The sequence below is a fragment of the Cladophialophora carrionii genome (assembly GCF_000365165.1).
Source record: "Cladophialophora carrionii CBS 160.54 unplaced genomic scaffold supercont1.3, whole genome shotgun sequence".
NCBI lineage: Eukaryota > Fungi > Ascomycota > Eurotiomycetes > Chaetothyriales > Herpotrichiellaceae > Cladophialophora > Cladophialophora carrionii.
The window spans coordinates 221,892-244,968 of NW_008481828.1; the positions used below are offsets into that span (position 1 = coordinate 221,892).

The window sequence follows — 23,077 nt, forward strand, 5'->3', positions numbered from 1 at the left end:
ATTACTTTTTCGGCCGATCATTTCTCGCGCAATGCTGCCAGAGTAGACTTCCGCCGGCAGATACACAGATTAGGATGGCATTGATGCGTGGCCTGTCATGGGCAACGCTTTCCACGGTTTTCGTTTCCCGTGGCGGCATCCGGCGCCTGATTGTGGAGGACAGCTCGCGGAGAGGCGACCCAGATGCCCGACATGTTGGATACGCGGTGGCCCTATATAGAGTTTTGGGACGACGAATCTACACTACAGGCTTGTTGAAAGATGACGAATGACTGTGTGTGTCTTGAGACGTTTGCAATATCTACCAGCTGCACCATGGCCCAACATCACTATGACGCCCTGATCGTCGGCGCCGGCTTCGGCGGCATCTACCAGCTGCACAAGCTCCTCTCTCTCGGCCTCTCGGTACGTGTCGTCGACGTGGCCGGCGACGTCGGAGGCACATGGTACTGGAACCGATACCCCGGCGCCATGAGCGACACCGAGTCCTTCGTGTACAGGTATTCCTGGGACACCGAGGATCTACAGACGTACCCGTGGAGTCACCATTACGTGAAGCAGCCGGACGTGTTACGATACTTGGAGCATGTTGTCGAGAAGTTTGGGTTCAGAAAATACATGCAGTTCAACACCGAGATGGTGGGCGCAGACTGGGACGACGAGGCGGGCGTTTGGAGAGTCGAGATTGGGGACGGAGACGTCTTCGTCGTGAGGTACCTGGTCACCGCGTTGGGACTCCTTTCCAGGGCAAATTATCCTGACATTCCTGGCATTGAGGAGTTCCGAGGCGAGATGTGCCATACGGCCAAGTGGAGGCCGGAGCTGGATGTCGCGAACAAGAGAGTGGGAGTCATTGGGTGTGGATCGACCGGAGTGCAGGTCATCACGGATATCGCAAGCAAGGTCAAGACCTTGACATCGTTCCAGCGACATCCGCAGTATTCAGTCCCGAGTGGAGACGGCCCTGTGAGTGCCGAGTACAGGGCGCACGTCAACCAGAATTACCCGGAGATCATGAAGCAGGTGCGCAACTCGATATGCGGGTTCGGCTTCGTGGAGTCGACGACTCCCTTCCAGTCGGTCCCAGAAGAGGAACGAGAGCACGTCTTTGAACAACTTTGGCAGAAGGGCAACGGCTTCCGCTTCATGTTCGGTGGGTTCAGCGACATCTCGACAGATCGCGAGGCAAACGAGGCAGCATGTGCGTTCATCCGCAAGAAAATCGCCCAGATCGTCAAAGATCCCGAGAAGGCCCGGAAGCTCATGCCCCGCGACTACTACGCGAGAAGACCGCTCTGTGACGGCGGCTACTACGAGCAGTTCAACCGAGACAACGTCGAGATCGTGGATCTTACGCAGACGGCCATCACGAGGATCACGCCCACGGGGATCGAGACCGACGATGGCACCGTCCATGAAATGGACGTCATCATCTTTGCCACGGGCTTCGACGCGATCGATGGCAACTACAACCGCGTGAGGATCCGCGGCAGGGCAGGGGAGACGTTGAAGCAACACTGGGAACCGGCCGGTCCGACCAGTTATCTTGGTGTCTTTGTACCCGGATTTCCGAACCTGTGCATGATTACAGGGCCGCAAGGTCCTTTCAGCAACATCCCGCCCGCCATCGAACTGCACGTCGAGCTGATTGCGTCAATGATCGAGCGGGCCGAGCAAAGTAGGCGAGTTGGGCGCACCGCTGTCCACGATGTGATCGAGGCACTCCCGGAGGCAGAAGAAGAATGGGTACGACAATGTGAACGAGCAGCAGAAGGGAGCCTGTTCAAAGAAACCGCGTCCTGGATATTTGGCAATGTAAGTCTTCCCTCCATGTGCGCTACACCGACCAAGTCAGCACGCCTGAGTAGACTTGTTGTATTGTTCCAGTGCTTGACTAACGACATCCTCTCAGAACGTCACAGGAAAGAAAGTCGCATTACGGTTCTACTTTGGTGGACTGGCCAAGTATAGAGAGGCGGTCCAAAGTATCATTGATGATGGTTACCGCGGGTTCAGGCCACTAGGTGAGCAGACCACGGCATCAGAGACGGCAGTGAGGGCGAACCATGTACCTATCGAAGTTGTGAATGTCCCTTCAGGGCTGGTCAAGAGCTGAGCTGGAGGCACTTCGCCTGCCCCGACCAAGCAGGGATAAAGATGGACGCCCCTTTGGGTCATTGCGGTCACTGACGACCCGAAGGCTTGAAGCCTATTGTGTATGTGTATCGAACTTTTTGCAAGAGTCAATCGTTCGCAACCTGCTCCTGCTGGCCCTAGGCACGAAATGACGGACCGCCCTTCGCTACTCGATGCGGTGTGCTTCAAAAGAACAAGCGTGTCCTTCATCGTATCGAATCGTGGTGGTGGTGCTGCTGTAAATGCGGCTTTTTCAATAGACAGAAGCAGTTGCATTTCTGCTCTGATGATCGCATCTATGCTTCACCAGGAGAATGGACCAGACCAGTATCCCATGTCGGAGACTGCTGGACTTTGCTAAGGGTGCCGTGGATGCACAGACCCGAATTATTGTGCTTGACTCCAACGATGGTACCATCAGAATACCAATCTAAGAGGCAAATATCTTATGTCATGTCCACAGCCTCATCGCGACCGTCATAATGTAATACTTTCATCCCCCCGTTCGAGGATCCAAGAATCATTCAATAGAGTTGTTCTATGCTCAGTCCCTGTACTCCTCATCGTCACTTGGCTCGCTGTCGAGAAAGTCATTTTCACGATATTGTGTCTCAGCCGGACGCTGATCGGAAATAACCAAATCAACCACGTCACACCTGGCTTGCCCAGTCTTCTGGGTTGAAGCATCACTTTCGTCGCTGTTTTCACTCATGCTGAGTTCCTTCAGACGGCCGTTTGCGATCCGGGTACTTTGGCGTTGTGACCCGGTCGGTGGCCTCTTGGAGCTTGACGTGTTGGTGACAATGTTGGACGGCTTGTCTGTATTGAGAAAAACATTTTCAAACACGGGCATCCAATTCTGTCTCATTTTTGCCCGGTCACGCCAGCTGGCATCCTTTAGAATGACTTTGAGGCTGAGTTTCTTCAGGAATGGCAAATCCTCGGACGCGTCCACTAGCGACGCAAAGAACTTTTCGGCAGCTGCTTCCGTCAATTGCCGCATGTTTTCGATAGAGATGGTGATGAGTTGGGACGGCCACGTCGGAGGTCCGTTGGGTAACAGCTCGTCAAAAAGAGGGTCCCGATCATGCCATGATGACGGGTCAATGTACACCATGTCGATCTTCAGCCGTTGCAAACTTGGGCACAGACTCTTGAGATTGGCCATAAAGCCCAAATCCATGGACTGATTATTGTTGAGTTTGAGTGACTGCAATCCTTGTCCTGCCGAGGATAAGTATCCCTCGAGGACTTCAGAGGTCAGATGAGAGCAATTTGTGAGCTCCAAGTGGAGCAGCCCCGGCGGCAGCATCGGCATGGTGAATTCATCTATCATTCCGCAGTTTCGGAAACACACGGATCGCAAGGCCGAGAGACTTTTCAATGCTACCGCCAGGAAGCTCCGTGCAGAGGCGATATCAGTTTTCTCCGTCTTCTCGGGGAGAGTAAGATTGAGGAAAGTCAGATCGCGCAAATGCTTGAAGGACGGCCTGGAGTGGGCAGCCATGGCCTCCTTAAGGACATCTGTTGTGTTCGGAAACCTCCCATTCCAGTCAAAGCTCCTCAGGACCACGTTGTTACTCTCCAAACGTCTGATGAGATCAATCGGATAAGTCCAGCGCACCTTTTTCGACGCCGGCTGGGCCCAACTAACTGTTGTCATGTCGTCGTAGTTCGAGTAGAGGCGTATACCTTGGAGTTGTGGGGTAAGTGAGATTAACTCGTCTAACGAAATCCCACCCTTTTTTGCTAAGAGATGCTTGACTTCGATGTCCAGGTATCGGATCTTCGACCGGAAGGAAGTAGAAAGGGTGCCGGGATGATCCTGGTCCCGCTTAAGCAGCGTCATCAGGCCGCGGGCTTGTTGCAGGGGATACAGAGGAGGACTGTAGAGCAGAGTTGCCATGCAAGCATCATGAAAAGATCTGCATATACTTCCCGTCGTGCAAAGCCAGTTGATTGAGGGTTGTTGCCTCGACATGGGGCCATAAAGAGGGTAGGCTGCATATTGCATGATGTTTACCAAGACAAAGTACGGCAATGTCTGCCACGGTGGTATGCGCGCATGTGTGGATGGCTTCGACACAACAGCGGTAACGTCGGTTGACTTCCTCACACTGCGGGATGGCTGGGTCTTCTGCCTCTTGTTTGGAACCTCTCTCTTTTTCGATGGTACTGCGGGCGGTTTTCGCTTTGGACGATGTGGCCGTACAGTTGTCTCGGATTGGGGGGTTGGAAGCCTCGATCCCTGGTTAACGTCCGTCTCGACAGCGGATGAGTCTGAAGTGTCGTCATCGCTCGATTCTCGATATGTCTGGACTCGACGAGCAGCGCGGGTAGGGCGAGTCTTTGCGCCGAGGTATTCGAAGTCCTCGTCGGAAGCGCTATCATCGTTAATGTACCGGACTCGAGGTGCGCGGCGGGGCCGAGATGGGCTCGAGGCTGCAGGCATGGTGGGGAATGGCAGCCCTTGGTCGGCGACAGAGGGTGAGTACGGAGGTAGTTTCAGGCGAAGGACGGGAAATATGGCGAGCGAAAGAGTACTTCAAGTGCCAGATCCGAATCCCGGCATGCCGAATTACTCACCGAGACGATAAGTGGTGTTGCGGTGCGAGTCACTGCAGAAGCGCGGGACAGCACGAGTGCAGCTGAAATGCAAGTGACTAGAGAGTGAATGAAGCGTTCCTTGCCTTGCGTGCCCTGGTAGGAATTGCAACTTAGGTGCATGCGCCGGATCTATCCGAAGCTAAGTTCATCACCTTTATTAACGGGGCATGTCTGCCGAGTATTTTGTGATATTCCCCTCGTACGAGCACTGTGGTAGGGAGCATGTTCGCGTCATCGAGAATGTCCCGAGAATGTCTCAGCCCTGAATGCTTTATCGCGGAATAGTATCCCCAGCCCCCTCTTCAATTGTGTGAGTGGCTACAGTGGTATAGCTTCCCAGTTACTGACAAGAAAACAAGTCGATTAGCCTAGCATGTTATGCGACTTGAGTCCGTTCAGAAGTCGTTGGGTAGTGCATGCGCTACAGTACCTGCGCTTCACAGATTCAGACTGTCAGCTTCCGTGGGCCTATTCCTGTTCCTGAAAAGTGGCTAGGCTCATCAGCGTCAGAAGGACATGAACTAGTCTATGATTTATTTATCCTTATTGGACGATGGCTATATTTTTGGCTCACCCTTCCGCAAGGACGTTTCTTCTGTTCACTGTTCCTTCAACAAACGAGAACGCTGCGTGATGAAGTTTCCTGTTGGATTGATTCACGAGACGGCAGAAGTGTGACGAGAATATCCAAGCACCGAAGCATTGACACATTGCCGCCATTGAGTGAGGTGTGGTTGAAATGGCAAGACAAACGGCCTATCGGCAAACCTGGTGTACGAGCTTTGCGTCGGGCAGGCCACCTGAAATCATTGAGAGCAACTTGGCCACGCCGAGAACTCGAACGAAGTCTTGTGGTGTTGTTCACCGTCCACTATGACTTACAGCACTTTCTGGGCAGCTCCATTTGCTGTTGCTCGTTGAATGCTTACCCGACTGCTTGTTCGCTGGCGTCACGGCTTGCGATGATCGATGATGACGAATTCTCGGGGATCTGAACCGACAGTGCAAGACGGTATCTTGATCGGTTTCAGCTTCGTCCCGAGGCCTGGTTAGCGTGGGCGTGGAACGGTCGCAATCGAAGCAAGCCACATGTCGCCCAAAAAGCAAAGGAGCTCAAATCTCCGCTGCTTGACTGTGCCGTGGCTGGGCAGTCTTCGAGAGACCAGCTTCCGTGCCCACTTCCAGGTTCCTCCCGCTGCGCTCGTCCACTCAGAGCGTCGTTCCTTCCCAGGGTGACATAGCAATCTAATCAAAGAGCTCTGAAGTCTGAATCGCCTTCGCGTCTTCTTGTAACCTCGCTCATCGTCTTCTCTGTTTGCTTTCGTACTCGTCTGGTCTCAAAACCCGCATCAAAGCGAAGAAACGGCGACCGGTATCATTTGCTGACCACCGACGGGAGTGCGTTCCTGATCTGCAGGCTTGCAGCATCTTCCTGCCACCCTCCACAGTCTGTGGCCTCCACCACTCCAAGCCCCAAAGGCTCCATAATTGCCGACGCGGACCCAAAGTCGCCCTGCCAACTTTTCTACTTCCTGCAGTAGCTCTTAGCCAATCCTGCTTCTTCGCGACATCATCTTCGACTCTTCTCGCAATCGTCCAAAAATACCACACTGTCTCAGAGACTCAACTACCGATCGACCGTTTCCCACACCTCTGCCGCCTTCTGTGTGCACCTCAATTGAGTCTGCGCCTAATTCGGACTGAGCTACCCCTCACAATCATCAGTACATGGTGTGACAAGTGTCGAGTCCGCGATTATCGTCGACAACCTAACCGTTCAACGTTGTCCTTAACGTTGCGGCTCTCGCAAGAGCTGTAAGATGGGTGGAACACAATATGGGAAGTTCCAAGTAGGAGCCTCCACCGTCTGGACGCGCGGCAGAGTACTGACCTTGGTGTTGCAGAACTTCTGCAGAGATGCAACACTCCCGATATGCAATGTGAGACTTCACTTCCGCCGATAAGCCCCCGTTCACCCTTCTGACTGCCTCCAGATCCTCGTCGCCAACAATCAACCACCCGCGCTTGCATACGGCGGATGTGTCCTGCGCGGCATAACACTCAGCAACAACAGGAACCTCGCCAACTTGGGGTCAATACTGCTTGCGGGCATCGCAATTTTGGTCACACTGTTCCTGCTATGGAGAGCAGAAAGAAAAGCTGCTGCGGTCGGCCGTCGAGAAATGCAGATATTCCTGGCAGGCTATTTGATTATCGAGATATGCGAAATATTCACCGTCGGCGGATTTCCATTGAACAACGACGTGCGGAAAGGGTTTACAGCCGTCCACATAGCAGCCATTGTGGCCACTTCGTGGATCTTACTCATGAATGCGGTGGTGGGCTACCAGTTACTTGACGACGGCACAGCATTATCACTTGGCTTGATCGGAATTAGCGCTCTAGCCTTGTTCATTGGGACCGGTTATATCGCGCTCGACACGGCTTTCTCCTGGAGTGGTTTCTGGGACAGCTCGTTACAGCCGCCACATCAACACTACGCCCTCTACACGCTATATCAGCTCGCGCCATTGGTCTTCATGTTCCTCTTCTTCGTCTTGGAAGCCTTCTTGGTGCTCAAGGTCCTCGGGGAAACGAAGCCAATGATCTATCTCGTCGTCGCAGTCCTACTGTTCGCCATTGGCCAGGTCTTTATGTATGTGATTTCGTCGCATATATGTGACGGGACCAATGGCAAGATCAACGGGGCCCTTTTTGAGACACTTTTCACGCTACTGAGCGTCGTTGCGATATTCGTGTTCTGGTCATCAATCACCGAGGATGACTGGCCGATGCAATGATTGGGAAGGGCCCGATTCGATACAGGATTGGAAGACGAGCGAACTGGAAAGCCATCTGCTTCCTCATGCACCATCACTCCATGATCGGCATTTGCAGGTGTCTCCTGACTGTCCTGGAGCCGCTGCACCACGCAAACTTTCCACCGAGTGGGGATGATACCACTTCTCTGTCACCATTTGATGGCGAAAAGGAACAAAAGGCTGAGTGGGCAAGCTTGACGACTTGAACGCAGCGTTTGGCGTTTTGTGCTATGTGTAATGCGTACCGGTGGCATTTTCCCCAGGAACTTCGGATACACCCTAGCCTGAGCAGGCCGTAATTGTAGGGAAAGGTTGGAGCAACCTTCGCTGAACCTGGGTCCGCCATGTTGCGTCCCCAGAAGCCATCTCACCATAGACTAGAATATACTTTGTGAGATATTTGACATGCCATGTTGCCGTGGTAGTGGACCGGATCTGATTAACGCTTCTGGCGCTTGCGTGTATGCATATCGACATATGGATAGAGTACTTCATGCTGAAAAGAATAGCATGCTCCCAAGTGATCCTTGAGGTCAACTGCTCAGACACTCTCTGTGTTGCGGCGGATCAAAGTACCAGCTTGACCCCGACGCAAGGTAAGGTCCATTCCGACCTTCCGAGCAACTGTCGCAGCCAATGCGCCCCGATGCCAGTATCAGCAAGTGGCGAAATGGGTGACGAAGAAGCCGTCGCCGTGTGCGTTGTAGATGCGACCACTCCGTGCGCTCCTTCAATCAAGTCGACCGCCGATTCCTTCACGGCACACACCAGCCCAGATATCGTCGACTGCGCAACATCCGCAAGAAACTCGCTCATTTCCTCCGCCACAGTGCTCTTGGCCTGCGTCGTCCCATTCATGGAAAGACCGGTCGTGTACAGCCGCGGCGAGAACCACGCCGCAATAGTGCTCGCCGCATCCTCGTTCTCGGCGTACGACGGGAAATCGAAGAAACAACGATTTGACCAGTGGCATGAAGATGCGAACAGGATGATGAGCAGGAAGGAGCAGTAAATACACGGGCGGTTGAGAATGTAGGTGAGGGAGAGAAGCAGGATTAGGTGGATTGGCGAGAGGGAGAGCGGGAGTGGGAGGAGGAGAAGCGGCAGGTAGCTGTCATTGACGTCGTCAGTGGCTGTGCCTGAATGAGAACAAGACGGAGAAGGGAGACGTACGATCGAAGGCAATACATTGGCATGTAACTTGCTGCCTTCCTTTGTTTGTAGAGAGCGTACTCGTATGCGTGTGTGCGTAGACCTGAAATGCTGTGCAGGAAGCGCAGGAATGCTTGAACTTCTCATTAAGGCGTTTGGGGGCCAAGGACCGAAGTGGACATGCACGTGAATGACGGCGACAGGCGCCCACCAGGCCACAGACAAGCGATGACGTCATGTGTAGGAACGTCCTCACCATCCTGGTGGTCCTGTTGTGGACGTGACAGGAGAGCCATTGCCCGATTCAGAGCTTGACAGTCGACAAGACGGACGCATGAGTTACGAAATCATGCGACTGCACTACTCTTACGAGGTGAATCTTCCTTGATGATAGATCGTGCTGTATAGCGTATGATGGTACGTACTGTCCAGCACTTGTGACCTGGCAGCTCAATGCAACATAACAGTTGATGCTCTTTGCTTCTACCTCCACCCCATCCCAACCCATGCCACATAACATAAATTGGGAGCTGTACGGAGGTGAGCTGAGGCACATACACAGAATTAACCAATAAATAGATCCCTGTCGAACTGTTCAGATTCCCGTGTCTCGAGAAGACATATTTAAGAGGCGCGGCGACAATCGGTACATGTGACGAGCAACACAGGGGTTTCCGACGACGTGGATGTCTACCCTGATATCTCGCATGCTCAGCGTAGATCCGTGAAGGACGCAACCTCTAGCTACATCTCCATTTAGTCGACAGGTCTATGTCTGGGATTTTGAAACCCATGGAGGTCTAGTAATATAACTAAGTGAGATGTCCCAAGGCCAACAGCCGTATTAAGCGAAACGGTGCAGCCCATCGTGGTCTACTTTGGGACCACCACCAAGTCTCTCCATTTGGCCGTGGGCTAATAGGGTGCAAGATGCCGGACATCCCAGGTCATGATTGCACCACGAGGGCAGGGAAAGCAAATGCAGGATGTGGACGGTCGTATGGCAGCGTGCCCATTCGCCAGCAGCTGTTATAATAAAATGGTGCGAAAGGAGGTATATACTGCTCGGATGGCTTTTTGGCGAGGAGATAGATCTTGTCAATTAGCTATGGTGATCGCAATTTGAACTGACACAGATCTGAAGGAATACAAGCACGGAATAGTTGGGCCGTTGAAGCAGGTTGTTATGGCGATGAAGCCTGCAGCGCCGCAAGGCTGTCCGGCGTGCCGTCTTGGCGCTCGATGAATCATCATCGAAGTTGGAGTGTGGGAGCTTCATGCGACAGACTGCGGAGAAATTTTGAGAGGCGCTTCCTTTGCGATCGATTCAGCCTCCCTCAATCTCCCTGTATCATCATCAAAAATCCACCGGAACGTGTCGTTTGAAAACATCGTTCCCTGCGCCTGTCGGTGCTGCCATTCATTCCTGCTTTATCCTCAGCTTTCCCGTTGTAGAATCTGGGAAACGGGGACTGCGCCTTTTCAACTCTTGTCTGTTGCTTGATCTAGACGCAATCCGTCAGCTCACAAGCTTAACGTCCTTTCGATTGACCGAAACCATGTCGACCAACGACCTACAAGCTCTGTTTGCCAACCTGAGGCCAAAGCTTCGCGATTCCCCTGCCCCATCCCACACCTCCAACAATGCTGGCCAGCCTTCTCCGTTCACCGGCGTCTCGCCACTCCCATCAAGCCCTCCTCCGCGCTCTACCTCCGTCGCGAATGAGGGCTCGCACACCAGCCAAATCGCACAACCTGTGGCATCAGCCCCGTCTGCCTCTGCGCAGTCTCTGCTGAACTTGCTCAATTTTGGACCTTCCGCCTCAACACCCTCGAATGCCACCTCGACGCGCCTATCTTCTGCTGGCAATGCTCATGTTGTCCCAGAAGGACAGAATGGCAAGCTGCCGGCACCTCAAGAGTCCAGACAAGAGCCATTGGCTTCAGCGTCTGACCTTGTCGCCAAACTCATTTCTCCTTCAGCCGAAGTGCGGCCACCACTCAGGTCTCCTTTCAACCTGGAAGATCAGGGCGGAGGTGGCGATCGTCCGGCTTCTACAACCTCTCGTGATGCTTCACAGGATGCTCTCCTGAAGCTTTTGAGCAAAGCACATCTTGGAAGTTCTGCTGGTGGACGTCAGGCTCCCGCTGAGCGAACGCAGTCAAGAGACGCGGCTGATCGCCAGTCTTCGTTTATCTCGACCAGCGCTCCTCAGTCAGGCCCTATCGGTACACCCGTTCCGGCGAGCAAGCCTCCAGCGCAGTCTCAGCCCCTCTTTACGTACACGAATCCTTTCGAGGCATTACACACCTCGTTAAACGCCTCTCGCACCCAGACACCCGGAAACGGGACGTCCGTTCCCACGGTGCTCGGTGTCGATACCCCGCATCCCAGCGTCGAAGCTGGTTCTGATGGTCCCGAAGCTGGTACTTCACGCGTGGCTACTACCGAACAGGTCGCCAAGAGAAAGATTCTTACGCCTAGACTGCCCTCGGCATCGAGAAACGCGACCATCTCGCGCGAAGCCTCAGTCGACCCGTCGCTTCCAAAACAGGAACCTGGCACCGAAGATGTCGCGCCAGTGCAGGATATCTTGGCCTCTGCCCCTCCAGAGGTCAAGCAAGAAGAGAAAACAATGGACGAGACTCCTGAGGATGGTCTATCGGAGGCGAAGAACGGGGAGCTCTCCGAAGTAGAGAAGGCTGTTGCTCATTCGCCTGACGGCGGGGATGAATGGGAAGATATGGAGGGGTCGCCGAACAAAGAAGATGCCAGAGTCGTCCCTGTCTACAATTTCCCCATCAAGCCGTTTGTGTCCCTCAACTTGCAGTTGCCTGAACCTTCAGAAGTCGGCATCAGAGAGGATGGCGTCATGGAAATCTCGCGACTAAAGAAGGAATTCGACCAACTGGATCGTTCTTTGGCAGCGGCAACTTCAAAGTACATCACCTACGCGTTGGTAAAGAACGGTGGCATGCGCATCATCCGACAAGATGATGGTAGTGACAGACAAGTGTTCAAGAACTCCGGTGACCGTATCTTCAATGTCGCGCTATGCACATCCTCTGCTCCAGGGGAACCAAGTGATGATCAAACTGTTCTCGGAACTGGTGTCAGTGGCACGGTGTACTATGCGACTATCAACAAGAATGGAAACGATCTCTTTGAGAAGAATGCGCTGGATACTGAGAGTCTCATTTTCCCTCCTTATCCTCCGGCTGATGAGAATACCGCTGGAGGCGTGCTGAAGACACGCGCGAAGCGGAGTTCGCGGCATCCAGAGTTCTTCGCTATTGGACGTGGCAAAGCAATTCATATTGTCTGGCCAGCAACCGCACTCTCTCCGCGTTATGGCGTCGAAGGGCATAATCGGAGAGTGGATGTTGAAAAGTTCTTCCAGGAACGGTCGCTGCAGATCGCCACTGGCAAGGCCGGAAAGGATTTCACCTTCAGCGAGGACGACACTCTTGTCGTGTCTCTGGACAAGACTGGAAGACTTCGGTTCTGGGACATTCGCAAGTTGATTGATGAGTCCAATGCCAGTGCAGCTCGTGTGGCAGGCATGACTGTAGACTCTCCACTTCTGTCTCTTTCGACTGCATCACCATCCGAAAAGTCATGGCCGACCTCGGTTACGTTTGTTGACAAGGTCCGTCCATACAACAAGGGCTCGGCGCTGCGCTATGTTTTGGTTGGGCTGCGGCAAAATCATACGCTTCAGCTCTGGGACATTGCTTTAGGAAAGGCTGTGCAAGAGCTCAACTTCCCCCACGACAACGAGACCGACCCTATCTGCAGTGTGTGCTACCACGCTAGCAGCGGCATTATCGTGGTCGGACACCCTACTCGAAACTCGCTCTTCTTCATCCACCTATCCGCACCAAGATACACGTTGGCTACGACTTTATCCCAGGCGGCGTACGTTCAGCGTATTGCTCAGAAAGACCCGGAACTACCTAAACCCGAATCAACTGCCTGTATGAGTGGCATCCGCGAGATCTCGTTTGCCGAAAAAGGCCAGCTCAGGAGCGTCGAGATTTTGCCCATTTATCGAACCACGGAGGCTCAGAAGACTCTCGACGAACGCAAACCTCTCTTCGAGCTCTATATTGTGCACTCCAAGGGTGTCACATGCCTCAATATCGCCAAAGAAGACCTTGGTTGGGATACCAGCAGCAAAGTTGTGCATGGTGTTAATGCTGCGGATGAAGGCTATGTCTCTTTGAAGGAATTGCGACTAGGCAGTGTGATTGAAGAAGGCCATCAAGAAAGCAGCCCGGTTGAGGACACGCCACAGCCTACCAAAAGCTCAAAGAAGAAGTCTGGCAAGAAGAGCTCGACATCCACTGAACGGCCAGAGACTTCGCAAGTCGAAGAAGCGGTGCCTCCCAAGCCCATTCCTTTTCATACGCTGGCCAACGGGTCGGAACCGACCAAGGTGGAGATTCCTTTGGTAAAGGAGAGTAAGAAGAGCAAAAAGAAAGTTCCCCAAGTCGCTGATTCACAAGTCGTCGAAAAAGCTATTCCAACCAACGAGTCGCCTGTCAAAGCCGCTGAATCCTCAAAGTCTGCCACTATGGGTACAGACCCTGTGCCGATTGATGCGCCCACGTCCGCGGCAGCAGCTCCTCCATCCACGGCTGAAGCAATGGCCAAACAGGAAGCAGTCACTGTTGGCATTTCGGGTGACTGGCTCGACAAAGAACTCAAAAAGGTCGAAAAGGCGGTGTCCACGGAATTCCGGAGGGAGCTCGGTGTTTTGCAGCAGAACATCCAGAATGATAGAGTTGCGCAGGATTCGGCAGCGGTCGCCCGCCAGGAAGCCCTGCTTCGACTGGTCTCTACGACTCTAAGCAACAATGTTGAGAAGGCAATGTCTCGCATACTCTCCGCTGAGATGGACCAATCTATGATTCCAGCGCTGACCACGGCTGCGGTACAAGCAGTCACTGGACAAGTTGGAGACGCTGTCACGAAAAGTCTACATTCCGTGGTGCCTCTTGAGCTGCGAGCTCAGCTGCCTACTGCCATCAATGCAGCCCTTCAAAACCCTAACATGACTCGGGCGATAGCAGATACGATCTCGCCAAAGATCGCGAAGCAGATGGAGGGTCAGCTGAATGACATTCTGGAGAAGCAAGTCGTACCTGCGTTCAAGACGCTTGCACTCTCCATGGCTGAGAAGGCGGCATCCGAGGTTGAGGTGCGCCTTCGTAACGAGATTCGCCAATTGGAAAACGACAGACGCCACGACATGAGCAGGCTCGAAAAACTCGGCGAAGTTCTTCAGGCTACGGCGGCAACATTGCAACAAATGTCCGATACACAGGTCGCCTTTCAAGGTCAGATCCTGAGGGATCGTCGCCAGCTTGCACTATTTGACGAAGGTAGTTCGGTGCCTGGGTCTCGCCAAGTGTCAACGGCTCGTATGACGCCGTCGCCACGAGCTATCTCTCGTGCTCCCGCGCCTCGGCAAAAGACTCGAGAGGAACTTGAGTTTGACGAAATTAGCCACCTCATGAACGACGGCCGCTATGAGGAAGCTTCGATAAAATGGCTACAGTCAGCGCAGCCATCAGATCTGTTCGACAAATTGTTCATCCACTTCACCCCCGAGTATCTCTCAACCGATGTTTCTCCGCTCATTGCTTTCTCGGTTGCCGTCACGATCGGAAATTCGTTGACTACGAACACCGCTCAACGTCTTGAGTGGATCTCAGCCGCTTTCAACTCAGTCGACCTATCTGTAAGTCCTTATTACCTCCACGTTGTGATGTCTACTGACACCTTTCTGCAGGACCCCGAGATCGCTGACTTGGCACAACATGCCCCGGCATTGTTGAGCTCCCTGATTCAGAAGCTCGAGCGACTCTACATGACAATCGCGGAACGGGACCCGGCTGACCCCGCCTTACAGATCATGCCGGTTGTTTCGAGGAGGGCGAAGGAAATGAGGTCGTCCTTGGGTGGGCAGGGATTAGGGCAGTAAGGCTTGGGTTGTGATGAAATCATGTACCGCCTGAAAGGCTCGGATCATTGGCAAAATATGGCGCATGGGGGGGTGGAGGATGGACAAGCAATTCGCAACACTCGACGTCGCTGAAGACGCCAGGGAAACACCTTTCGAGGCAACGCATACAGGTGGTCGGCTTTCGTCTTTTTGTAGGATTTGCACCGTCTCTCTTCGCTTTCTCCTTCCCAAGAGCTAAGGTTGGAGGTTTTGTTGACCAGTGCTCAGTATGAAGCCCCAGGTCTAGTCTGGTGGAAGACCAAACCACGGTCGATAGCAACGGGGTCACTGTCTCGTGACAAGCAGAAGACAGTCAATGCCATCCAAGACCACTGAGGCTGAAGCCCGTTTACGAGTGTTGACCAGCGATGCCGCTCCGGATGTGCCAGACGATCGCTCACTCCACCCTTGACTTCACTTTGCGATGACGCCCGTTCACAATCTTGACCTCCAATGGCTTCTACATCGTCGATTCCTTGGCGGCCGACCTGATATTCCCACAGACAATTTCTGGATCATCCAATCACGTGGATGTGGATATCATGGTTGTCTTACGATCTGGACGCTCTCGAAGTCAATCTGTCTCGCTCAGCGCGGGCTGGTGGTCTCACATCCAGCATTCCGTTGAAAACACCGGCACCGTAGAAGATCGCAGCGGACAGCTTCAATGACTGAGACATTTCCGTGCGTCTCGGAAGTTGAGATTTGTCCAAGGTGAGCGACGCCGGAGCAAGTGGTGAAGAAGCCCTTTTAAACTGTCCCAGATATTAATAGGACGCTCCGGATCGCTCGTCTTCTACTTCTACACACAATCACCATTGGACAACCGTTGTCCCTCCTTGCCTCTTCCTCTCCCTGCAAGACCTCGCGATGCATCTGCCACCCTGTCTCGAAGCTCCGCTAAGGTCTCATGGAAAACCAGAATCTGAAGATCTCGGGTCCCCGTGTGCCGGTCAAGACCTGAGCATCATTCGGTATGGACAAGAAGCACTTGGAGGTCTTAGCTTCCAAGAAGTCTCAGGAGCTTCAGCTGCTTCAGAGCACTTTGGGCAAGTCCGCAAGGTTGGATGACATGGGGGCGAGTATTATGGGGCCCTTGACTCGGGATACGAATTGGAGATGGTTTCCCGGTCACGGTTAGCAAGTAGCTATCCCGCAGGACCGCGAACCCTTCTGGATATCGCGTGAGCCTGTTCACGATCTTGAGAATCGGATCCGACGGTCAATCTTGCCCGATGGCGAGCCGGATCCCAATGCTGGGCGTGCGCTCGAGAAACAGGAATACGTATGGCTGCTTGCGCAAATTCTGCATTATGGTTTATGTTTTGCGGCGACACCTCTTGATGCCGCAGCCATCATTGCGCGTGCTCTTTTGAAGGGTAATTTACAGCAACCCTACCCTCTTGCTCAGTTGTCAAGGAGATTGAGGAGCGAGTATGAGTCTCGAAAAAATACTCAACAGCCGGGAAGAAAGTTTCAGCTGTCCATATCCAGACAGCAGAACGCTCTAAGAAACGCACAGGAGATCGTGGGCGCAGGAGCTACAGGCGAAGTTCAGCTCGAAGCCGTTTCCTCGGTCGGTCCGCGAAAGATGTTAGTCAAGATCCCGGTGCTGTCTGAGAAGGCCAAAGGAAAATCAAGGGCTACATCATCCGTCGTCCCCAACTGTCGTCTTCACGGCCCTGGGGCAAATGATACTCAACCTGCAAGAGAGGAGAAAGATGTGTATGGTGGCGATCGAGGAGTCACAAACTCGGGCGCAGACCCACAGCCACCAGAACGACTATGCCCAGTCATGCAAAGTCGTCCGTCTTCTAGCCCATGGTGAGCCCGCAGAAGACAAATGTCGCCCTCAATACAAGTCCTTGGTGAAGGCATTTTCGGGGGTTTTACCAGTTGGCTAACCCGCCCCCTCAGCCTCTCTCGCTGGGCCGCTAATGTCTGTTCGCCTCGGCCGACAAGTAGCGCCAGCAACTCAGGCAGCAATGGGGCGGGTCTGGTGGCTGGTGTAAAAGGTCACCCTATTGTGATTGATGAACAGGCTGCTGGAAATGCTGCTGATGGCTGGCTATGGCCGCTAACAGCACAGGGTGCGAGGATAACAACGGAAGAAGGTTCGAATCAACTAACTGTCGCAGTGTCTGACGAGACTGCCGATCCACCTTTCGTCGGCAAGTCTGTTTGCCCAGTGCCGTCCAGCAAGCCAGCCACTGGCACCAGCAACAGATGCGAAAGGCGCTCTTCTTTTGCACCCTCAAGAGTTGACAACGCTTTCCCGTCCGCTAAGCTCGCTGTTGGGCGCCAGTCGGGGAAAGAAAAGCCTACTGTTGTTGCCGCAGATGGCGCTTCTGGTGGTGGCATAGTAGCAGATGCACGGCGGTCCGAGGGCCATTGTCAAAAGGGTCAAGATAAGGTAGACCCTCAAACGAGGCTTCTGCAAGACCGAATACCGTCTAAGGAGTCTGGTGCGAGTTCAGTTGACTGATCTAGCCTCGGGTCTATAACATCGAAGCCAGGAGCAGAAAAGCGACCTTCAACCAGCGTACTCCGGCCTACCATTGAACATGACGATGATGAAACCGCTAATAGGAAGGACATGGTTTCCAGGCGTGTCAAGACACAGGATGCTGCAAGGCACGGCCAGGCAGGTAAAGATGTCATGAGGAAGAACCGAACCAAGAAGCAAAGGACCACGAGTCATACGAAGCACCGTAGCGGCTCGGCCCCGGACGCAACAGTAAATCCTCCACGTCCAAAGGCTAAGATATCTGGCAATCCACCATCTCCCGCAGCAGCTGCGACTCAGGGCAAAAGCCCGCAAGAGCCGCGTATGGCTCCTTCTACAGGCGTCGAGTTACTCATTTCTCCACACCTGAGACAGAAACAGCCGGCGGCTGCGCCACATATTACCATTGATGACCTGATCTCCCTGCCTCCGTCCTCTAATCCGGAAATGCCGCTGATGCCGCGATCTGATCGTGGGGGGAAATCTAAGAAGACCAAGGTCGGAGCAGCCGTCCAGGATACTCGTATAACTCCTGGAGAAGTGCAAGCCTCTTTGGAGCTAGTAAGGGAAAACCCAGTGACAGATATTGAAAGGATCATAAAGGTGGCTCCAACGTCAGGCGGAAATGTATCAGTAACCCAGCAACCTCCAGAGCGGAGGAAGGGAATCAAACGTGGGCGTACAGTTGCTTTCAGCGACCTGGACGGACTGAGCGAGAAGGGTCAATATTCACATAGGCCCAAGAAGAATGCGAAGAAGGAGGAAGAGATCGGACCCCGGTGTAAGCGTCTTTCAATCCATGAGCCTAGAGTCATGCAGGCTGATCTCGAGGACAAGAAACCACGGTCAGGCTCCTCAATCCCCTGCGCCCGAATCACGAAAGTGACATACCACGGACCAAAGATGATGGATGTAATGGACTGTGATGAGGATGGTGCCCCCGCCGAACGGCCCCCGTACCGCCGAGACTCTCCCCACGTCACGCTCACGATTCGAGACCAGATCGGAAACCCTCTCTTTCGCAAGGACGTGATCCGGGAGGAGACGCCTCTCGAGGTGTTTCTGAGGCACGATCACCAGACCCGCGTGAAGGACTGAAACGCCTGGCGAGTCGTTTTCGCCGAGGTGGGTTTCACAAGCGTTCACCCGAACGTACTGGGCGAGTTTTACAGATTCCAAGATCAACAGGGAAGGGCTTTCATCATAGGAAACCCCGCTCGGCTCGGATGCCTCTGAGGAACTTCGGCTTCGGGAGGTCACGAGGCTGAGTACCCGGTGGCTCCCCTCCAGTTGAGAGACGTGTCATGAGGAGGCAAGATGAGGGCTGTCGGCTTTGCAAGGCCTGTAGCGAGTGTCGAGCAGGATGGCGCAATGCGCCCAGGCACGAGCTCAACCAGAACAGCTGTGCTGAAGGCCCAGCTGTTCAACACCATGGTGAAGACAAGGACAAAAGCACGCAAGGCCTTGGCACGCCTTTCATCCTGCGCCGGCGGGTGAGTTGGAGATTGGGGGAAGTTCGCGTACGAGGTATATCCATACGAAGGAGTACTCTCGGGACTTGGAACAAAAGGAGGAACATGAACCAAATATGTGGCCCTCATTGCGTGCGGGTTAACGGAGTATTCAGCTTTTATCGAAACGCCACGCCGAATCTGTCAGTTCTTTGTGGGATGAGGAGCCCCGTGGCGAAACTTTCTTCTCGTGGCTTCAGAGGCCCACTGAAGTTTCCTGGACAGCGTCACTTTCGATGATAAGGGTGTTCTTCAAGATGTTCTGGAGCCTGTCAACCGTCCTTCTACGTCCTGAGTTGACAGACTACCCCCAATGAACACTCCACTACTCCGTGTTCATGCTAATTCCTATGGATTTAAAGCTCTCTAGGATGTTCATGAGGACCCGCCATCATCGCTCAAAGCACGACGGTCTTCGAATCAACCACTTCAAACAACCCTTGCATAGGATCCTTATAGAATCCCTCCTGAAGGCCACAGAAGGGCGGGGAGACACCATACCCAAGCAACCTCTGTGCCTGCGGAGACCAGCGCGGCAGCTTTTGCAGGGCGGGACTGTCGGATACTGATTCTTCACCTGCCGATACGTGCCCGTGGTCAGGTATATCCCCCCGGTCTCTCTAACCTGGTCGACCGTGGTGTTGGCCCCATCGGCATGGAAGGTGCTGCCCAGGAAGATGGTCGCATCGCCGGGGTCCAGCTGTGGCGGGGGCGGCGTCGTGTGCCATACGGGATCATTGGTATATCAGATTGTTTGTGTCTAGATATATATAGATATACCCATGAGCCTATCCGCGTTCCTTCTCTCAATACTGCTCTCCAGATCAGGATAAGTGGAAGTCACCCCTTTGGTCTGTGGGGGATGTAGCATTCAGCAGGGCACAGAGATTGATTGACTGACAGTGATAGGGCCTGGAAATATGAGCAGAGCCCCTTTCGAAAACTGCGCGAAGGCGAAGGCGTGATGTTTCCAGAATGCAATCGGTTCTGGATCTTCACTCAGCGTCAATCCATCGACGCGGAAGAGGCCCGGGTCGTTAATGACTGGCGCCCTCGGTAGCCAGAAAATCCCAGCTCAACGGTCCAGCTCGTCGATACCCGGCTGTGAAATGGATTCCCAGGAGGGGGCGGGGGTGGATAACACTGTAGTTACGTAGTGGTCCATGATGAGGAAGAGTTGTCGCATCATGTGTTCGCTCATGTCCGAGGCTGTAAGCCGGAGCCGGTGGGATGAAGAACATTAGAGATTCCAATTGCTCTCGTTGGTGGCCGTCGATTGACGGGATGCTCTTCAAGTTTGCACGGCTTGAAGGAATTGACGAACACTCGCTTCTAATTGTCTTTGACGTGCCCTCTTTTCGTTTGGCGATACATCACTCCTGGGTACGAAAGACGGGGTACATCCGTTGCGAGCCTGAATCCGACGACAACCGATGACATTCAATGATTTTGATCATGACAACCGACGGCATCGATGATTCTGGTTCTGGTTCTGGTCAATCGTGATACGCCAAGGGGAAGTAGATATTGGCTTCAGTAGTGTCCTCCATGCCACTCTTCATCTCGGCTGTCTTGGCTCTCCAGACTACTCATGCTTGAATGCCTCTTGAGTAGATCGGTCAGGGAGACCTTCTGGCCCTTTCGAAGAGCTTCTTCTAGCTCTTGCCGCCGTCTCCGACCCAGCTTGCACTTGGCGCTGTAGGTACAGTTCTTCTTGGACTCCTCGCACCAACCGCCACTGAAGAAGCGATCCCCCTGCTTCACTGTCAGCATGCGCAAGGTGTATGATTGTGGGAATCCGGAGGCCGCGTAATTCTGCCCGACCTGAACCTGACTTGGGTTTTGGGGGGGGAGACTCACATCACAAGACATGCCGTACAGATCCAGACACAGCACGACGAATACAAGGGCCGTCGTGATCGAGATGAGGTGGAGAGAATTTAGCGACTCGGCAGTGGGCAGACAAATGATGATGGCGGCCACGCACAGCCGAACGATCAGTCGAGGCCGTTTCCGAAGACGAGCTTTTTCCAGTCGTTTGTGGATGTGACAGAACGAAATCAAGGCCATAGATATCAAGGCAATCCCGAGTCCACCACAGTAGAACCATCGAAGGCCGTGGGAGACTTCGGCCTCACTGCTTTCCTCGTAGTGCTCTCCGAGATCGTGAGCGTCTGCATCGGGGCAGTCGTGGGCCAAGACCAGCCGCGAAAGTGTCGATGCAGCAAGGACGTAACCCATGATGAACGGTAGATGCGCGGTAACCCAGGCGGAAGCAGAAAGCCAGTGTCTCCGAATCGCATGGACGTGGACGTGATACGCGTCGATCTCGAAGTAGATCCTATTGCAGATGAGTCTTCGTTCGTTGTAAACACAGATCCAGGAGGCGTTCGACTTACCAGTTGAACATGAATGCCTGAATCAGGCCAAGGACACCCTTTCCAAAGAATGCGTTGATGCCGAACGAAGCTCTCGACTGGAACAAGATGGTGAGAATAGAATAGCCGAACACCTGCGCATCACGGTCAATTTCTGTGCAAGTATCCAACAGAGGGGTTCGCCCTACCAGCGACACAAATGCATTGTTTCGTTCCACCCGGTGTTCAATGTTGATGGCAGGGAAGAACTCGAACGCCCGCGCAATTACGTCCGGTAACCTGTTCTTGGCCGCTGCTTTCATTGTCCCGATCAATAGAACATTCCCGAACAGGTCAATGAATATGGCAACGACGATCGGAGCCAGTTGACTGGGCCACGCTACATGGATGCTTGCAATCCAAACGGCAGCAGTAACAACATTGATGATGGCAGTCATCATCATGGCACCTCTGACCTGGCGGAGAATTAGAGCCACGGCCGCAAACCAGGTTGCCGCGAACAATCTCTGGGTGACATAGAAGGCAATGCAGGACGTATAGGTCGAGTCAAAGGCATAAAAAATGTTTGTGGTGAATCCAAACAAGCAGATCAGGTAGAAGATGACACATATCCTCTGAAAAATACTACACGCCGTTAGCATCGTTCAGGGACAACAGAGCCCGGCTGCATACTCGTCCATTTCGAAGTAGTTGATCCACATGGTCAGATCGGCCCAGATCTTCCAAGCGATACAAAAGATGATGACGAATTGGAGCAAGGACAGGCCATCAGGGTGCTCGGCAGCTTTCTCTCCCACTATGTCGATGACGCCGACGTAGACGAGATCCACGAACACTAGAGCGCACGTCAGAATTTCACTTGTTGCACACGGCGACGTCGAGACGGTCACAGCCCAGGGGGTCCAGGATCACTTACGTTCGAAACTTCCAACTTCTCCGGCTCTCGAAGACCTCCACAAGAGGCCTTTGTGAAAGTACTGTCCAGGACCTTAGCAGTGGCAGGTATGTGACGAGGCTAAGCAAACCACCGTCAATGGCAGCAGGACACTTACCTGGCGGACCGTAGGGCGTCTAAAGAACTGGATAGCTTCGACCGAGCGATCTTTGTGCTTGTCCTGTGCCGAGGGATGATCGCTATGTATAGATGACTTTTCCGAATCGTCATCCGTCGTCCTGAGATGTGCAGAGTAACCATAACGATCGAACGAGGCGTCAAGAGACACGGCATGCGCTGTAACGTGATGGATCTCGGCAGCTAGAGCGTCCAACTCAGACTTGACATGTTCGATATCGGCATACAGATCGCCATGTTGCTCCCTCAGCTGGTCTCTCTTGGCTTCGTGGTGTGCGTGCAGGTCGCGGATTGCCTCGATATGCTGGGCTGAGCCTTGCAGAATCACGTCGAACTCGTGGTCAGACTTCTCCTGCAGCAGCTCGGTCCTTCTGCGTTCGAGTTGCTCCGGACTCTGGCAGACAACCAACGTCTTGCCGGTGTGGGGGTGCACAAACTCCAGGAAGCGTCTGCCGCGGTGGCTGTGGTGGCTGTGGTCATGGTGAAAAGGTAGATGGTGATGCTCATGGGCTTTGGGACTAGTGGTGCCTCCCTTTTCAAGATCTGGTTCGGGCACCGAGTCCATGATTGCCTCGAACTGTTTGACAGTCTGGTAGAGGGCCAGCTTCGGCCTTTCACAAAGACGTCCCAGGTCTGTGTTTTCATATTGGCAGTGCCTCCGACATTAGGGGGCCTGAGGTCGCTGACTACGCATCGATCTTAGTTGACCAAGCTAAACCATAACTGGAATACACCGGACTGGGCGGGGTGCTTCGATCAGCCAATTGAAGTCGTCTCAGAGGAATCAAGCTTTGTTTTGTCAGCGTGGCAGTCTTGGCATTATCATCTCCCCGTGTCGCCTTCTGGCTGGAGGCGAATGTCCCTGGCAGCGTCCAGCTGAAG

At 53.5% G+C, this 23,077-nt stretch overlaps 7 protein-coding genes across 7 annotated transcripts; 4 read left to right on the forward strand and 3 right to left on the reverse strand.

Moving 5' to 3' along the window:
* Nucleotides 1–315: 315 nt before the first annotated feature.
* Nucleotides 316–2,116, forward strand: G647_03466 (uncharacterized protein; the record flags this gene model as incomplete). Its single annotated transcript, XM_008727811.1, has 2 exons — nucleotides 316–1,815; nucleotides 1,913–2,116. The coding sequence occupies 2 exons, from the start codon at nucleotides 316–318 to the stop codon at nucleotides 2,114–2,116; spliced, it is 1,704 nt and encodes a 567-aa protein (XP_008726033.1).
* A 564-nt stretch (nucleotides 2,117–2,680) lies between these two features.
* G647_03467 (uncharacterized protein) lies at nucleotides 2,681–4,588 on the reverse strand (the record flags this gene model as incomplete). The annotated part of the gene is made up of 1 exon (XM_008727812.1): nucleotides 2,681–4,588. The coding sequence occupies one exon, from the start codon at nucleotides 4,586–4,588 to the stop codon at nucleotides 2,681–2,683; it is 1,908 nt and encodes a 635-aa protein (XP_008726034.1).
* A 1,975-nt stretch (nucleotides 4,589–6,563) lies between these two features.
* G647_03468 (uncharacterized protein) lies at nucleotides 6,564–7,544 on the forward strand (the record flags this gene model as incomplete). The annotated part of the gene is made up of 3 exons (XM_008727813.1): nucleotides 6,564–6,593; nucleotides 6,648–6,683; nucleotides 6,738–7,544. The coding sequence occupies 3 exons, from the start codon at nucleotides 6,564–6,566 to the stop codon at nucleotides 7,542–7,544; spliced, it is 873 nt and encodes a 290-aa protein (XP_008726035.1).
* A 588-nt stretch (nucleotides 7,545–8,132) lies between these two features.
* G647_03469 (uncharacterized protein) lies at nucleotides 8,133–8,423 on the reverse strand (the record flags this gene model as incomplete). Its single annotated transcript, XM_008727814.1, has 1 exon — nucleotides 8,133–8,423. One exon carries the CDS (start codon nucleotides 8,421–8,423, stop codon nucleotides 8,133–8,135), a length of 291 nt encoding a protein of 96 aa, XP_008726036.1.
* A 1,853-nt stretch (nucleotides 8,424–10,276) lies between these two features.
* G647_03470 (uncharacterized protein) lies at nucleotides 10,277–14,707 on the forward strand (the record flags this gene model as incomplete). Its single annotated transcript, XM_008727815.1, has 2 exons — nucleotides 10,277–14,464; nucleotides 14,516–14,707. 2 exons carry the CDS (start codon nucleotides 10,277–10,279, stop codon nucleotides 14,705–14,707), a joined length of 4,380 nt encoding a protein of 1,459 aa, XP_008726037.1.
* Nucleotides 14,708–17,387: 2,680 nt separating this feature from the next.
* G647_03471 (uncharacterized protein) lies at nucleotides 17,388–18,332 on the forward strand (the record flags this gene model as incomplete). The annotated part of the gene is made up of 1 exon (XM_008727816.1): nucleotides 17,388–18,332. One exon carries the CDS (start codon nucleotides 17,388–17,390, stop codon nucleotides 18,330–18,332), a length of 945 nt encoding a protein of 314 aa, XP_008726038.1.
* A 1,946-nt stretch (nucleotides 18,333–20,278) lies between these two features.
* Nucleotides 20,279–22,760, reverse strand: G647_03472 (uncharacterized protein; the record flags this gene model as incomplete). The annotated part of the gene is made up of 7 exons (XM_008727817.1): nucleotides 20,279–20,500; nucleotides 20,606–21,086; nucleotides 21,145–21,257; nucleotides 21,312–21,747; nucleotides 21,796–21,958; nucleotides 22,040–22,100; nucleotides 22,176–22,760. The coding sequence occupies 7 exons, from the start codon at nucleotides 22,758–22,760 to the stop codon at nucleotides 20,279–20,281; spliced, it is 2,061 nt and encodes a 686-aa protein (XP_008726039.1).
* Nucleotides 22,761–23,077: the final 317 nt, after the last annotated feature.